This window comes from Jaculus jaculus, chromosome 21 (assembly GCF_020740685.1).
Source record: "Jaculus jaculus isolate mJacJac1 chromosome 21, mJacJac1.mat.Y.cur, whole genome shotgun sequence".
NCBI lineage: Eukaryota > Metazoa > Chordata > Mammalia > Rodentia > Dipodidae > Jaculus > Jaculus jaculus.
Genome location: NC_059122.1, coordinates 4555208 through 4571205, shown reverse-complemented (window position 1 = coordinate 4571205; position 15998 = coordinate 4555208). Strand labels below are relative to the sequence as shown.

The 15998-nt window shown below is 47.2% G+C and overlaps 1 protein-coding gene across 11 annotated transcripts in view; it reads right to left on the bottom strand.

Moving 5' to 3' along the window:
* Positions 1-15998, bottom strand: part of Osbpl9 (oxysterol binding protein like 9) — a 107226-nt gene that overhangs the window by 77281 nt on the left and 13947 nt on the right. For 9 of the 11 annotated variants that reach the window (XM_045139223.1, XM_045139224.1, XM_045139226.1 and 6 more), the window contains exon 3: positions 2076-2154. In XM_045139223.1, the coding sequence (XP_044995158.1) occupies positions 2076-2154 (79 nt within the window). Of the gene's footprint in view, positions 1-1556; positions 1793-2075; positions 2155-15998 lie in introns of those variants that run through there. The other 2 variants (XM_045139232.1, XM_045139234.1) reach the window with 1 other exon arrangement.

Genomic DNA, 15998 nt, shown 5'->3' with positions numbered 1-15998 from the left:
AAGAAAAGAAAAGAAATCAAAAACAAGGACTTGTCACTATGAGCAGCTCTCATAATTGCTGAAATTAAATATAATCTTAGTACATTCTTTGTGTAAGCTAGATCTTCTCTTACAATGTTGATGGATCCCACAACTACTGCAGTAGAAAATAGTCTGGTAACTGAGAGTTCATTTTAAAATTATAAACAGTTCTTATTTATCTGTAGCATTCAAATAACTTTAGAGGAAGGTCTTGACTTATATAAGCAAGTAACATAAGTACAGACATGTTAATGGGAAGATCAGTTTAACATCAATGAGACCAAGCTGCCTTTGCTCCAGAGACCCAAGTCTCCTCTCTAAGCAAGCAGACAGCAATGCTTAGGAAAGCCACAGGACTGCTCCACAGAGACTGCAGGGAAAGAGTGTTGTACTGCGAATCCTCTCCTTTAAGCAAACAATCAGCAATGCTTAGGAAAGCCAGAGGACTGCTCCACAGCGACTGCAGGGAAAGAGTGTTGTACTGCGAATCCTCTCCTTTAAGCAAGCAGACAGCAATGCTTAGGAAAGCCACAGGACTCCTCCACAGAGAAAGAATGTTGCACTGCGCCTGTGCCCAGCCGCTCCTCTGGAAATAATTCCAGTTTTCAACCTCACCCCAGCAAAGGTGCTTTGATTTTTAAGCGGCACTGCAATATTTAATCTATAAGTCAGGGCTTTTATGACATGATTAACAATGCTTTGTGAAGTTAAATATGGCGGGAAATTTTAGGAAAGTATCATTCTTTAAACACTCCTGAACAAATCTTATCAAACACAGTCAAGATTTTAAGGATAATGCATTAAAAATATCACTGCTGCCTTTAATCCCAGCACTCGGGAGTCAGAGGTAGGAGAATCGCCGTGAGTTCGAGGCCACCCTGAGACACATAATGAATTCTAGGTCAGCCTGGACTAGAGTGAGACCCTACCTCAAAAAAAAAAAAAAAAATCACTGTTGAGTATACTGGGCTGTCATCATTACACATACGCTGCAGCTTTCACTATTATGTGTTGATTTCTTAAGCAAGACCATGAAGAAAAACAACTGAAATATACTGTCTCAGAACAGCCTCCGTACAACATGTCTGGTCACCATTAAACTTTATAAGCAAAACATGTTTACGCTCCAAATTTATCTGATACTCATTCAGTTTGATAGATACAGCCATGACAACAGAAGAAATACTAACATCACTAAACATTCTAACTTTCTTTGACAGGTCAAGTTGACAAAAAAACATTTAAAAACATTAGTACCAAAGCTAACAGGCACTCCTGACAAAAGAGATTTCTCAGGACAAGGTCATTGAGATCAGCTTTCTTCTTTTTTGGTTTTTCGAGGTCGGGTCTCACTCTGGCTCAGGCTGACCCGGAATTCACTCTGTAGTCTCAGGGTGGCCTCGAACTCACGGCGATTCTCCTACCTCTGCCTCCCGAGTGTGCGTGTGCCACCGCGCCCGGCGAGATCAACTTTTACCTGCTGCCTTTAGGCTTTCGGAGCGCGATGAAATGGGAATGATCTGATAGTACCTTACCCTTTCTACCGGCGAGCCATAGCATGCAGTGCCAAAACATAGCCGTGGCAGACAGCCCTGGGGTTATGAACTATGCGAAGGAGAGCGGCAGAGGAGCGCTGGCTGGCAGGCAGGCAGGCCGCGGCAGTGCAGACAGAGGAGCGCAGAGCTGCCCTTGTGGAAGCGGGGCGAAGCCTGGCAGTCCCGCCGGCTGCAGTGCAATCTACGCGCACTAGCAGAAGCACTCGCTCCTCGGGGGAGAGCCTCGGGCCCCTCTGGTGGGCACGGGGGGGGGGGGCCGTCACTCTCTTTCCACTGGCTCCTCTGCTCTCAGCTCGTCATCTCCCACTGCAGCCAGAGCCAGAGCCGTTCCAAACGGACTCTGATCGCTGCCTAGCATGCGGTGCCCCTTGGTCCAGGGCGTCGCTGGGCGCTCACAGAGCCGCTCGGAGTCCCGCTCAGCAGGCCGAGCCGCAGGGAGGGGGGGAGTCAAGTCGCGGCTGGGGCGAGGGAGAGGAAGGATCCCCGCTTTCGGCTCACCCTGGAAGTGGAAGGTTTTCTGGTCCACGGTTATTGTGAAGGTGCTGTCGTCCTCGTCGTCTATACCAATCACAGCTCCCTGCGAAACAAAGAGCCGACAATGACATCAGCAACGCTCCCTCCCCCTCTCCCCCTCCCACTGCGGCCCTGGACGCTCCCCGCACGCAGACGCGCACAGAGGACACTGCCAGCAACGGGGGGGGGGGGGGGGGTGACGGGTGACAGAGAAACAGAGAAGTCCCAGAGCTTTGATGTGCTTAAGAAGATCAGAAGTGGGGGGCGGGGAGGGGGCTGGCAGGCCCCTCATTCCATCACTTGAAAACTTGCTCATGTATATGAATGCATTTGAGCAAATCCCAGCTTTTTCTTTAATAGCCTGGCTCTGAGCTGGATTTTTTTTTTTTTTTCGAGGTAGGCTCTCGCTCTAGCTCTGGCTGAAATGGAATTCACTATAGAGTCTCAGGGTGGCCTTGAACTCATGGCGATCCTCCTACCCCTGCCTCCCGAGTGCTGGGATTAAAGGCATCGGCCACCATGCCCTGGATATTTAAAGGGCGTGGAGGTGGTGGGGAGGAGGAGGGGACACACAGAAGCCAAACCTGGAACCTGTTTGGTAAGAGCTGGGCTGAGCTTTAAGCGGCTCTCTGCAGGGGGAGTGGGACACCGACCGACACTCCCCCAGGTGGCTGAGGGGTTCGAAGCCAGGTGCTCCTCAGCAGGCCGCTGCTGTGTTGTGCTTGTTAGTGCGCAAACGCCAGCTGCCGCTGCTGCAAAACACACCGTCCTCTGATCCCTTGGCTCCCACTGCTCCTGAAGCCACTTGCAGGTTGCTGCGGCGCTGCGGTTTTTGTTCACGCTACACTACGACGACCTGCTGATGTTGGCCTCCTCACACGGATCGTGCCAGGAGGTCGTGGGTGTCAGGGCAGTTTTATTCATCGTGACACTTGACACTCGACTAGACACGGTACATGCTTTCTAAAGAGCATGAACGACTCCAACCGAGAAGAGGGCCGGGAGCTGCATTTATAAGTCGTTTTGAGAAGGCGGATAGAGTGTGGTTTGACTGTTTGTTTATTGAGGCAGGGTCTCACTCTAGCCTGGAACTCACTAGTCTCGAACTCACAGCAAGATCATCCTACCTCTGCCTCCCAGGTACTGGCATCAAAGGCATGTGCCACCACACCCAGCTTGAGAGTGGGCATGTTTATTTATTTATTTTTTTTGGGGGGGGTTAAGGTAGGGTTTCACTCTAGACCAGGCTGACCTGGAATTCATTATGTAGTCTCAGGGTGGCCTCAAATTCATGGTGATCCTTCTACCTCTGAGTGCTGGGATTAAAGGCATGTGCCACCACACCTGGCTTTAATTTTTATTTATTTATTTGAGAGAGAGAGAAAGGAAGAGGCGGTGAGAGAGAATGGGCACCCCAGGGCCTCCAGACACTTCAAAGGAACTTGAGACGCATGCGTCCCCTTGTGCACCTGGCTTATGTGGGTCCTGGCAATCAAACCTGGGTCCTCTGGCTTTGCAGGCAAGTGCCAAGGCTGACCTGGAATTTACTATGTAGTCTCAGGGTGGCCTTGAACTAACAGCAATCCTCCTACCTCTGCCTCCCGAGTGCTGGGATTTGAAGGTGTGTGCCACCACGCCCAGCTTTTGAACTTTTAACTTAAGGAGGAAGCATCATGCATGTCCCAGAGCAAACACTGAGGGACAGGGGAGAGTACTATGCCACAGGCCAAACAGCACATTATTTAAAGCCCAATTTTAGAGACATTGAAGATGAGAGTCATGGGTCTAACTCAAATATTTATTCACTTTTTTTTTTTTTTTTTTTTGGTTTTTCAAGGCAGGGTCTCACTCTGGCTCAGGCTGACCTAGAATTAACTCTGTAATCTCAGGGTGGCCTCGAACTCACGGCGATCCTCCTACCTCTGCCTCCTGAGTGCTGGGATTAAAGGCGTGCGCCACCACGCCCGGCCTTATTCACTTTTTGGGTTTTGTTTATTCAAGGCAGGGTCTCACTCTAGCCCATGCTGACCTGGAACTCAGCTGGCCTCAAACTCGCAACAACATTCCCACCTCAGTGCTGGGATTAAAAGCAAACCATGCAGGGCTGGAGAGATGACTTAGCGGTTAAGGCATTTGCCTGCAAAGCCAAACAACCCAGGTTCAATTCTCCATGACCCACGTAAACCCAGATGCACAAGAGGGCGCACGCGTCTGGAGTTCATTTGCAGAGGCTGGAAGCCCTGGCGCGCCCATTCTCTCTCTCTCTCTCTCTCTCTCTCTGTCTTTCTCTCTGTGTCTGTCGCTCTCAAATAAAATAAATAAATAAAAATTTTTTAAAAATATTAAAAAAAAAATTAAGAAACCGTATTTCCATTTTCAAATAAGGAAAGTCCCCTCTGCCCCCTCCCCCAAGAATGTAATGACTTGGCCAGGATCACACAAAGAGCTGTAACAGCTGGCCCAGGGCTGGATGACGACAGATATCTATCTAGTCCAGGACAGAAAACACCAGCACACCTCAGTGTGCCTGGGAGCTTTTCATCCTGGTGAACTTAATCTTGTGGCTGACTTAGCAACTGTGGTGATTTGATTCAGGCGTCCCCCATAAACTCAGGTGTTCTGAATGCTAGGTCCCCAGCTGATGGAGATTTGGGAATTAGCGCCCCCTGGAGGTGGTGTATTGTTGGAGGCGGGCTTAAGGGCGTTATAGCCAGTTTCCCCTTGCCAGTATTTGGCACACCCTCCTGTTGCTATGGTTGGCCTTATGTTGGCCAGGGGTTGATATAGAACCTGGGTCCTTTGCCTTTCCAGGCAAGTGCCTTAACCACTAAGCCATTCCTCCAGCCCAGCTTGTTTTTTGTTTTGTCTTGTTTTGTCTTGTTTTGTTTTGTTTTGTTTTGTTTTCAAGTGGGTCTGGGGACTGAATTCAGGTCCACATGCTTGTAAGGCAAGCATTTTACTAACTGGGTCATCTCCCAGCCCCTTTCATTCTCAACTCTATTTCTTCCCTTTCTTGGTGCTGGGAATTGAACCCAGGACCTAACACATGTTAGGCAAGCCCCGGCTCTAGCCCTGAACTATCACCTGAACTATTTTCCACCCTCACAGCTACCACTGTAACTGAAACTTGCACACGAGGGCAGTCTGCCTTCAGCCTGAACACCTACTCCACAGTCGGCTATCACCAGCAAAGAATTTCTAAGCACAGACTGTAGAAAACACTGTTTTTTTTATTTTTTGAGGTAGGGTCTCGCTCCAGCCCAGAGCTGCAGTCAGGTTCGCATTGCTGGTAGGAATCACAAAACCAAGAGTAGCTTGTGGGGGAAAAAAAAGAGGTTTATTTTGGCTTACAGGCTCGCGGGGGAAGCTCCACGATGGCAGGGAAAACAAGGACATGAGCAGGAGGTGGACATCACCCCCTGGTCAACAGAAGGTGGGCCACAGCAACAGGAGAGTGTGCCAAACTCTGGCATGGGGAAACTGGCTATAACACCCTTAAGCCTGCCCCCAACAATACACTGCCTCCAGGAGGCATTAATTCCCAAATCTCTATCTGCTGGGAACCTAACATTCAGAACACCTAAGCTTATAGGGGACTCCTGAATCAAATCACCAAACTCACACTGACCTGGAGCTCACTATGTAGTTTCAGGGTGGCCTCGAACTCATGGCAACCCTCCTATCTCCCGAGTCCTGAGACTAAAGGCATGTGCCACAATACCCAGCTCTAATTTCTAAATAGTTTTATTTCAAACTGCTTTTTACCCCTCCCCGAAAGACAAGGATCAGTACAGCAGTCATAAAAAGGAGATACAGGGCTGGAGAAGATGGCTTAGCAGTTAAACCATTTGCCTGCAAAGCCAAAGGACCTGGGGTTTGATTACCTAGGACCCATATAAGCCAGATGTACAAGGGGGCACATGCATCTGGGGTTCGTTTGTGGTGGCTGGAGGCCCTAGAATACCCATTCTCCTTCCCTCTCTTTGCCTCCCCCCATCAGATAAATAAATAATATATATTTTTTAAAAAGATATAGGGCTGGAGAGATGGCTTAGTGGTTAAGGCACTTGCCTGCAAACCCTAAGGACCCAAGTTCGATTCTCCAGGTCCCACGTCAGATGCACAAGGTGGTGTATGCATCTGGAATTCATTTACAATGGCTAAAGGCCCTGGTGTACCCATTCTCTCTTTCTCTCTCTCTCTCTCTCTCTCTCTCTCAAATACAAATAAACACATTAAAAATATTTTTTAAGGGCTGGAGAGATGGTTTAGCAGTTAAAGCACATGCCTGCAAAGACTAAGGACCCAGGTTCGATTCTCCAGGCCCCATGTAAGCCAAATGTGCATGGTGTGGAATCCACTCTGTAGTCTCAGGGTGGCCTCGAACTCACTGCGATCCTCCTATCTCTGCCTCCTGAGTGCTGGGATTAAAGGTGTGCAAACCCAAACCCAGCTAAAAAAAACTTTTTTTAGGGCTGGAGAGATGCCTCAGCAGTTAAGTGCTTGCCTGTGAAACCTAAGAATGCTGGTTTGAGGCTCAATTCCCCAGGACCCACATTAGCCAGATGCACAAGGGGGCACACGCATCTGGAGTTCGTTTGCAATGGCTGGAGGCCCTGGTGCACCCATTCTCTCTCTCTCTGTTGTTCTCAAATAAATAAATAAATAAAAATAAAGTTGCTTTTTAATTTTTTTTTTAATTAAGCAAAATTTAAAAATAATACAGAGGGTAGCTTTATGGCAAAGCAGTACTTAGCACATACAGGTCTGAGTTCAATCTTCAGTCGCAGAAAAACAGTTCTTCAGACACACTAGTCACATTCCCAATGTTCATGGCACATGGGGTGCGTGGCTATGGAACTGCACAGCACTAATACAGGCAGTTTAACCCGCTGCAAAGTCACAAGCATTGCAGTACTACAAGAGACAGGGCATGTCCAACGCCTCGCTGCCATCACCAAGAATACAACCACAGTAAAAAGTTAATGGCAAGGGCTGGAGATATGGCTTAGTGGTTAAGGCGTTTGTGTGCAAAGCCAAAGGACCCAGGTTCAATTCCCCAGGACCCACGTAAGTCAGATATACAAGGGGGTGCACGCATCTGGAGTTTGCAGTGGCTAGAGGCCCTGGCTCACCCATTTTCTTTCTCTCTCAAAAAAATAAATATTTTTTTAAATAAACTATTACTTTTTTTTAAAATAAAGTTAATAACAAGCCAGGCGTAGTGGCACATGCATGCCTTTAATCCCAGCATTTGGAAGGCAGTAGTAGGAGGATCGCTGTGAGTTCAAGGCCATCCTGAAACTCCATAGTAAATTCCAGGTCAGCCTGAGCTAGAGTGAGACCCTACCTTCAAAAACCAAAGAAAGCAAACAAACAAAAAAAGTTAATGATGCCAATTATGTAGCATTTCCAATGAATGAAGAACTGTTAAGTACTTTACACATGTTTATTTGGAAGAAATGATTTTGAAATGTAACAAGCTCATTAAGTAGCAAGTTTCTTGCCTTGTAACTCTTCCTCATCCCCCACCCCCCAGTTGGGGCCAAAGGTAAACAACAGTCTTCAGAAGCTATTGTGAAGGTTCTAGCAAGAGGGTACAGCAGGGGCTGGAGAGATGGCTTAGTGGTTAAGACTCCTGCCTACAAAGCCAAAGGACCCACGTGTGATTCCCCAGGACCCACGTAAGCCAGATGCACAAGGTGGGGGGCGCATGCATCTGGAGTTTATTTTCAGTGGCTGCAGGCCCTGGCACATCCATTCTTTCTCTCTCAAATAAACAATAACATTTTTTTCTTTAAAAAAGAGGGAAGTTGTACGTAGTGGCGCACGCCTTTAATCCCAGTACTCAGGAAGTAGAGGTATGAGGATTGCCATGAGTTCCAGGCCACCCTGAGACTACAGAGTGAATTGCAGGTCAGCCTGGGCTAGAGCGAGACCCAACCTCAAAAAACCAAAGAAAAAAAGAGGATATAGCTCCGCAAATAATCCTTGACCAAAGGAACGGTTGGTCGGTCCTCTAGCAGAGAAGTCGTCATGGTATAGCTTTGGAAGGGGAAGGTATGGGAGAGGCCATTTAGCCAAATCAACCTTGTTGACAGACGCTGTTACAGCCACACCATGGAGTAATGAATTACAGCCAGACCGCCCTCACATACGGTGAGAGGTATTGTGAAGCTTCTGTGGAAATGAAACATGATCATACGATACTCGTACCTGTTTGCATGCTATTGCATGCACGCATGTGCGTGGGCACCTCAGGGACTCCTGCTGTGAACGAGCTCCGGACCTATGTGTCTGGCTGTAAGTGGCTGCCAGGAAATTGAACCTGGGCCAGCAAGCTCTGCAAGCAAGTGCCTTTGACCTCTGAGCCATCTCCCCAGCCCTGAAACACCGCTCTTAACCTCAACATCACAAATACTGTTGTTTCTCTTGAACTTTAGACAAATGGACTCATATGTCTTCTTTTGTATCTGCTTTCCTTCACACAAAATGTTTGTGGAATGCATGCATGTTACTGGTGGCCCCGTTTGGTTTTTAGCCACATACAGTATTCGTCTATATGAATATTCACAGTTTGTCAATTTCACTGTTTACGTCGCTTCCGGGTTTACACTGGAATAACGTCTTTCGCTATGCGAATGCTTGTATTCCTATTAGATACAAGCTGACTGGGTCTGGAAGATCATAAGGCATATGACATGCAGATGTCAGTAGACTCCGTCAAGGGTGCCAAAAAGAGTTGTGCCAGTTACACACCCGCTGGTTGTACGCAGTTTGAAAAATTGCTTCATACCTTCACAAACACTTTTTTAGCTGCCCTAGCCAGGTATTACTAGTGTCTGATAGTGTTTTTTTTTTTTAATTAATCACTTCTTTTTTATTTGAGAGAACTGGCACACCAGGGCCTCTAGCCAATGCAACCAAACTCCAGACACTTGTGCCACCTTGTGCATCTGCATTATGTGGGTCCTGGGTAATCAAACTTAGGTCCTTAGGCCTCACAGGAGAGCACCTTAACCACTAATCCATCTCTCCAGCCTTCTGATAGTTTTTAACTTCCACTTCCCTAGTGACAACTAAGGTTAAGTATCATTTCATGGTTTTGAATATTCACCTTTCTGAGACAGCTTGTTTCTTGTCAATGGACAATGGACTTTTTAAATATATAGATAGATAGATATTTTATTTATTTATCTGAGTGAGAGAAGGGACATACCAGGGCCTCCAGCAATTGCAAATGAACTCCAAAGTATGCAGCACTTTGTGCATCTGGCTTACATAGGTACTAGGGAATTGACCCCAGGTCTTTAGGCTTTGCAGACAAGCTCCTTAATCCCTGAGCCATCTCTCCAGCCTACATTCACATCTTTAAAGTTTTTTTTTTTTTTTTTTTAGAGAGAGCAAGAGAGACAGAGAAACAAAGAGAGAGAGAAAGGGAGAGAGAACTGGCATGCCAGGGCCTCAGCCAAAGCAATCAAACTCCAGACGCTTGTGCCACCTAGTGGGCATGTGCGACCTTGCTTCAGCTTTGTGCATGCGGCTTACGTGGGATCTGGAGAGTCAACATGGGTCCTTAGGCTTCACAGGAAAGCACCTTAACCACTGAACCATCTCTCCAGCTGAAAGAGAAAGTTTTTATGCTAACCTACTATGTGTTCTGAATGCCTGGTCTCCAGCTAGTGGCATTTTGGGAGAGCTGAGAGATGGAGTTGCTATGTTGTTGGGGTCGGCTTTGGGGTGACACAGCTCAGGTCCCAGACCAGCTGTGGAGGTGGGATGCCCGGCTGGCTGGCTGCCTGTGCCAGGCCTTCCCCGCCATGCTGGCTGGGTGTTCTGCCCCAGTGACCGTTATACCCACCAAAATATCAACATGTTTACTGCAACTCTGCTTTGATGGCACATGATGCCAACATGGCATACATGCATCTTTCACGATCTCTCCTGAGTTTTCCTGAAGTTTTCAGGTGGTCAGCTTTTCAAGTTGCCAGCACCAGGCTCCGCGAGGTCCTTTTTCCTCCGGATCCCGGACAGGAAGTAACTAGAACTTCAGAGTGTTGTCCAGAGCGATCAACTTCCTGGCGCCCCTTTCTCTTTTTTCTGTGCACACAAACACACTTAAGGCATGAACCACGGTTGGGTGCCTACGATGGAAACAGCTGTGCTCCCATGACATGGGGAAACGAGACAAAACAGGACGGATTTCTGGCTATTTTGAGGTCAATTTCCCTTGGCCAGGAGAAAAGTAGGCTGAAGAACCAACTCCACACACCAGAGAAGAGGAACAGTGACGACTCCAGAACACAGACCGCTCCAACAGCTCCTGGAAGGAGCATACGTAAAGCTGAGCCCACACAGCTCGGCTGCTCCTGGCCCACGCTCTCACTGCCGAACCCACGCGGAAGGCCTGCCGGTGTTGAAGACTCAGGCTGAGCAGGCTGTGGCTCTTCCGTAAAGATGGACAAACAGGTTCGGGAGTGACATCTGCTCAAAGATCAACAACTGAAAGGCAGATGTTCGTTCTAGCAATTTCTGGTCGCGAGCCCTTTCATAAGCAACACTGACCAATTACTTCAACACACTCATTAAGTGCTATTCTGGGCCAGAAACACGAGCAGCAAGGGAATAAGAAAGAGGATTAAGGTATGTTTCTGCCCTGGAGAAACACACTAGGGGCAAGAAAAAGGAGTCAACAACATGAGGAAGAGGAGAAGGAGGAGGAGGAGGAGGACTCGGTGGCCAGCCTGCTCAGCAAAGACGCTGAATAGAGAACTGGCTCTGGTGTCCTTCATGCACACACTCAACAAATGTACACTCAACTGTCCTGACATTTCTCTAAGTGCCAGCAACAGACTGCCCAACAGTTTCTTTTTTCCACTCAGCCCTGCCTTGATGCTTACTCAGGAGGAATAAGGAGAGGAGAATATATGTGTATATGCACACACAGATATATGGCTTCCATGTTGACGTACATATTCTTTTGAAAAAAAAAAAAATTTTTTTTTTTTTTTGGCTTTTCGAGGTAGGGTCTCACTCTAGCCAGGCTGACCTGGAGCTCATGGCAGTCCTCTTAATAATGCCCCTTGAGTTCTGGGATTAAAGGCATGCGCCACTATGCTATGCCTGTCTGAGCCATAGTTTTAGTTTTTTTAAAGTTTTTTTTTTGGTCTTTCAAAGTAGGGTCTCACTGTAGCCCAGGCTGACCTGGAATTCACTATGAAGTCTCAGGGTGGCCTTGAACTCATGGCGATCCTCCTACCTCTGCCTCCCGAGTGCTGGGATTAAAGGCGTGCGCCACCACGCCCAGCTATTTTTTTTAAATTTTTAAAAAATTTAACTATTACAGAGAGAGAGGGAATGGGTGCACCAGGGCCTCTAGCCACTGTAAACGAACTCCAGACGTCATGTGCCACCTTGTGTATCTGGCTTACATGGGACCTAGAGAATTGAACCTGAATCCTCAGACTTCACAGGCAAGTGCCTTAATCACTAAGCCATCTCTCCAGCCCAATGTATATATTCTTATATATTTCCTGTTTTTTTTTTTAAAAAAAAAAAAACTTATTTTTTAGACAGACAGAAAGAGAATTGGTGTGCTAGAGCCTTAGCCACTGCAACTGAACTCCAGACATTTGTGCCACCTAGTGGGCATATGCAATCTTGTGCTTGCCTCACCTATATGTGTCTGGCTAATGTGGGATCGGGGGAGTCAGATGTGGGTCCTTAAGCTTCGCAGGGAAGTGCCTTAACCACTAAGCCTCTTTCCAGCCCTCCATTTTCTTTTTGAGTATCCTTTTTTTTTTTTAATTGACTTCATGCTTTTTGTTTGTTTTGGGGACAAGGTCACTCACTCTGTAGCCCAGGTTGCACTAAATTCACTACGTAAACTAAGCTACCCTTGAAACAATGACAATTCCCCTGTCTCGGCCTCCCGAGTGCAGGGATCACAGGCATGGGCCAGTACGCTTGGCTTCCGACATGCTTTATGCATTCTTTGGGGTTTCCCCTTCTCATTGTTGACAGTCAAAGATGTTAGGCTGTGACTACTGTCCTACCTACCAGTCACTGTCCTTAGAGTCGGGGCTTTAAGGCAGTCTCCTCTGTCTTACTATCACAAAGGCACTCTTCTGCACTTCCTTCTAAATTTAAATTCTCATTTTATCCCTTGAATAACTGGAGAGATGGCTTAGGGGTTAAGGATCTTGCCTGCACAGCCTAAGGACCCAGGCTCGATTCCCCAGGACTCACATAAAGCCAGATGCACAGAGTGGCGTGTGTGTGTGGAATTCGTTTACAGTGGCTGAAGGTGTTGGCACATCCATATTCTCTCTCTCTCTTTCTCTGCCTCTTTCTAATTCTCTCTCAAATAAATAAAATAAAATTTGGGGCTGGAGAGATGGCTTAGTGACTAAGCACTTGCCTGTGAAGCCTAAGGACGCCAGTTTGAGGCTCGATTCCCAGGACCTATGTAAGCCAGATGTCCAAGGGGACGCATGCATCTGGAGTTTGTTTGCAGTGGCTGGAGGCCCTGGAATGCCCATTCTCTCTATATATCTGCCTCTTTCTCTCTCTGTCTGTCGCTTTCAAATAAATAAAAATAAACCAAATCCTGAGGTTACACAGTGGATTCCAGGTCAGTACTACCTCAAAAAAAACAAAAAGCTCAAAGTTGAATGGATGGGTTGGCTCAATTCACAGTTAAGTGCAGAATTCTAATTTGAATGTCACACCACAGGCTCCACACATACATGTTCTGACCTTGCCTCACACAAACATTTCGTAAATCTATTTTTTATTGCTTTTATGGGGGAAGGTGGGGGGAGGCTAGAGGTAGTATTTCACCCTAGCCCAGGCCAACCTGGAATTCACTGGGTAGTCTCAGGGTAGCCTTGAACTCACGGCGATCCTCCTACCTCTGCCTCCCAAGTGCTGAGATTAAAGGCATAGGACACCACGCCTGGCTACTATTATTATTGTAACAACATATTTTGCATGGACACATCATGTGTTGGTACCTACTTTTCCATCTTCCCTGCCCCCATTCCTCTAGGGACCCTCCTCAGTGGGGTTGTAGGTGTTCCCTATGGGGTTGTGGGTTTTGCATTGTGGGAGGAGCAGTCAGTTATTTTGGGGGAGGCAGGGAAGGGAATGCCTCTGGGCATGGTGTCTTAACCACATGAGAGCTGCTTCCATGGTGAACCTGATACTCAACACCTACCAGAGGAGAAATGCAGAGGCTCCTCAGAGCTCACCACTGAAGCAGACTTTGAACACACCCACCACAGCTCAGGGGATTTTGCAGAAGAGGGGGGCGGAAAGATTGTAAGAGCCACACCAACTTCTGTTGCTGTTTCTCCATATTATGAGAAAACATCACTAATTTTACTCTGGGCTAGAATATGCAGGGGAAGTGGAAGATAGCACCCAGGCATCAAACAACACATTACTTTTTCATTAAGACAAGGCCACCATCTAGTGGTGGACACTCCAACAGTTGTTTTCAACCCTGTAACGTTAGCACTTGGAAGGACGAGGCAGTAATATTATAAATTCCATGCCAGCCTGTCTTAAACAGTGAGTAGAGAACAGATGACAGAAAAAGACCCTATCTCAGAAAAAAGGGGGGGGGCCGGAGAGATGTCTTAGCGGTTAAGCGCTTGCCTGTGAAGCCTAAGGACCCCAGTTCAAGACTTGATTCCCCAGAACGCACGTTAGCCAGATGCACAAGGGGGCGCTCAAACCTGGAGTTTGTTTGCAGCAGCTGGAGACCCAGCACGCCCAGTCTCTCTCTCTCTGTCTCTCTCTCTCTCTCTCTGCCTCTTTCTCTCTCTGTCGGTGGCTCTCAAACAAATAAATAAAAAATAAACAAAATTTTTTTAAAAGTTTTTCACTTTCTACACAGGTCTACAGGTCTACACTACCCTGTAGCAGCCTGGCCTATGGCATGAATTCTAGTCAAAAGTAATGGCAGGTCTGGAGAGATGGCTTAGCAGTTAAGGCACATACCTGCAAAGCCAAAGGACCCAGGCTCAGTTCTTCAGGACCTACGTATGACTGAGTCATATCCCTAACTGCAAGACTAACACTAAAAGCAGGCGTGGTGGCGCACGCCTTTAATCCCAGCACTGGAGAGGCAGAGGCAGGAGGATCGCCATGAGTTCGAGGCCAGCCTGGGCTAGAGTGAGCGCCTAACTTGAAAAAAAAAAACCAACAACAAAGAACATTACACGGGCTCCAGGAGGGGTTAATTCCCAAATCTCCATCAGCTGGGGACCTAGCAGTCAGAACACCTAAGTTTATGGGGGGACGCCTGAGTCAAAACTACCAACCTGGGCAAGTTAAAGAAAATAATAAAGCACTCATCCTGATCACCTGAACTGCACCACTACCTAACCAGATAATGATTAACTCCATTTTGCAACACCCTGCCCAGGGAGTTGATGAGGTACTACTGAGCAACAATGCCTGCTCATATCAAAATAGAACAAAAGCCAGGCACATATGTCTCCTGCTAAAAGAACAAACCTACAGTTTTGCCAGAGAGGGATCAGAGCAGAAAGGAACGGAGGGCAACACACTGAACTGCATCAGTATGCGACCAGGAAAATTGCACTACGCAAACTCCCTAGGCCAAAGGGTCCAGACTCTTCAACTGCAAACAAAAGAGATTTTTTAAATAGGCACGACAGGGCCAGAGAGATGGTTCAGCAGTTAAGGCGCTTGCTTGCCTGAAGATCCTAACAACCCAGTTTCAATTCCCCAACACCCACGTAAAGCCAGATGTCCAAAGTGGTGCATGTACCTACAGTTGATATGGAGTGTCTGGAGGCCCTGGCACGCCCATTCTCTGTCTCTCCTCTAGCTCTCTCTGCTTACAAATACATAGAGATGTTAAATAGCCAGGCATGGTGGCACATGCCTTTAATCCTAGCACTCGGGAGGCAGAGGTAGGAGGATCACCGTGAGTTCAAGGCCACCCTGAGATTACATAGTGAATTCCAGGTCAGCCACAGCTAGAGTGAAACCCTACCTGGAAAAAACAAAAACAAACAAACATTTAAATTTAAAAAGAGACATTAAAAGAGGCAAGACAATACTATGGAGTTGCTGAGCATGGTGGCATATTCCTGTACGCCCAGCACTCAGGAGCAGAGGCAGAAGGAGAACTTGAACTCAGATGTTAGAGACCAGCCTGGGCAACAAAGCAAGACACCATCTCAAAATAAAACCAAACCCAAAGAGTTGGGTGTGGAAGTGCACATAGAGGCTGAGGTAGGACTGCTGTGAGTTTGAGGCCAGCCTGAGACTAATTCCAGGTCAGCCTGGACTATAGTGAGACCATACCATGAAAAAATAACAAGAAAAAAAGTTGTAAAATTTAGGAATGCCATACTTTCAAATTATTTATTTTATGTTTTGGGTTTTTTTTTTTTTTTTTTTTGAGGTAGGGTTTTACTCCAGCCCAGGCTGACCTGAAACTCACTATTGTGGTCTCAGGGTGGCCTTGAACTCATGGCGATCCTCCTAGCTCTGCCTCCTGAGTGCTGGGATTAAAGACGTGTGCCACCACGCCTGGCTCGTACTTTGAAATTATAAAGAGATGCAGGAAGTGGTTACAAAATTGCATACGCAGAAAGCCAGATGCATGTGCCTGGAGATGGGTCATCCGCAGTGACAAGAGAGACCCTGGTATGTTCATGTTTGCTCTCTCATAAAAATAAATATTGGAGTTTTTGTTGGTTTGCAGTAGGTTCTCACTCTAACCCAGGCTGACATGGGATTTCTCAGGCTGGCCTCAAACTCACAGTGATCCTCCTGCCTCAGCCTCCCGAGTGCTGGGATTAAAGGTGTGTGCCACCACACTCAGTTAAATACACATTTTTAACATGTGCTTACTCAAGAGACAGG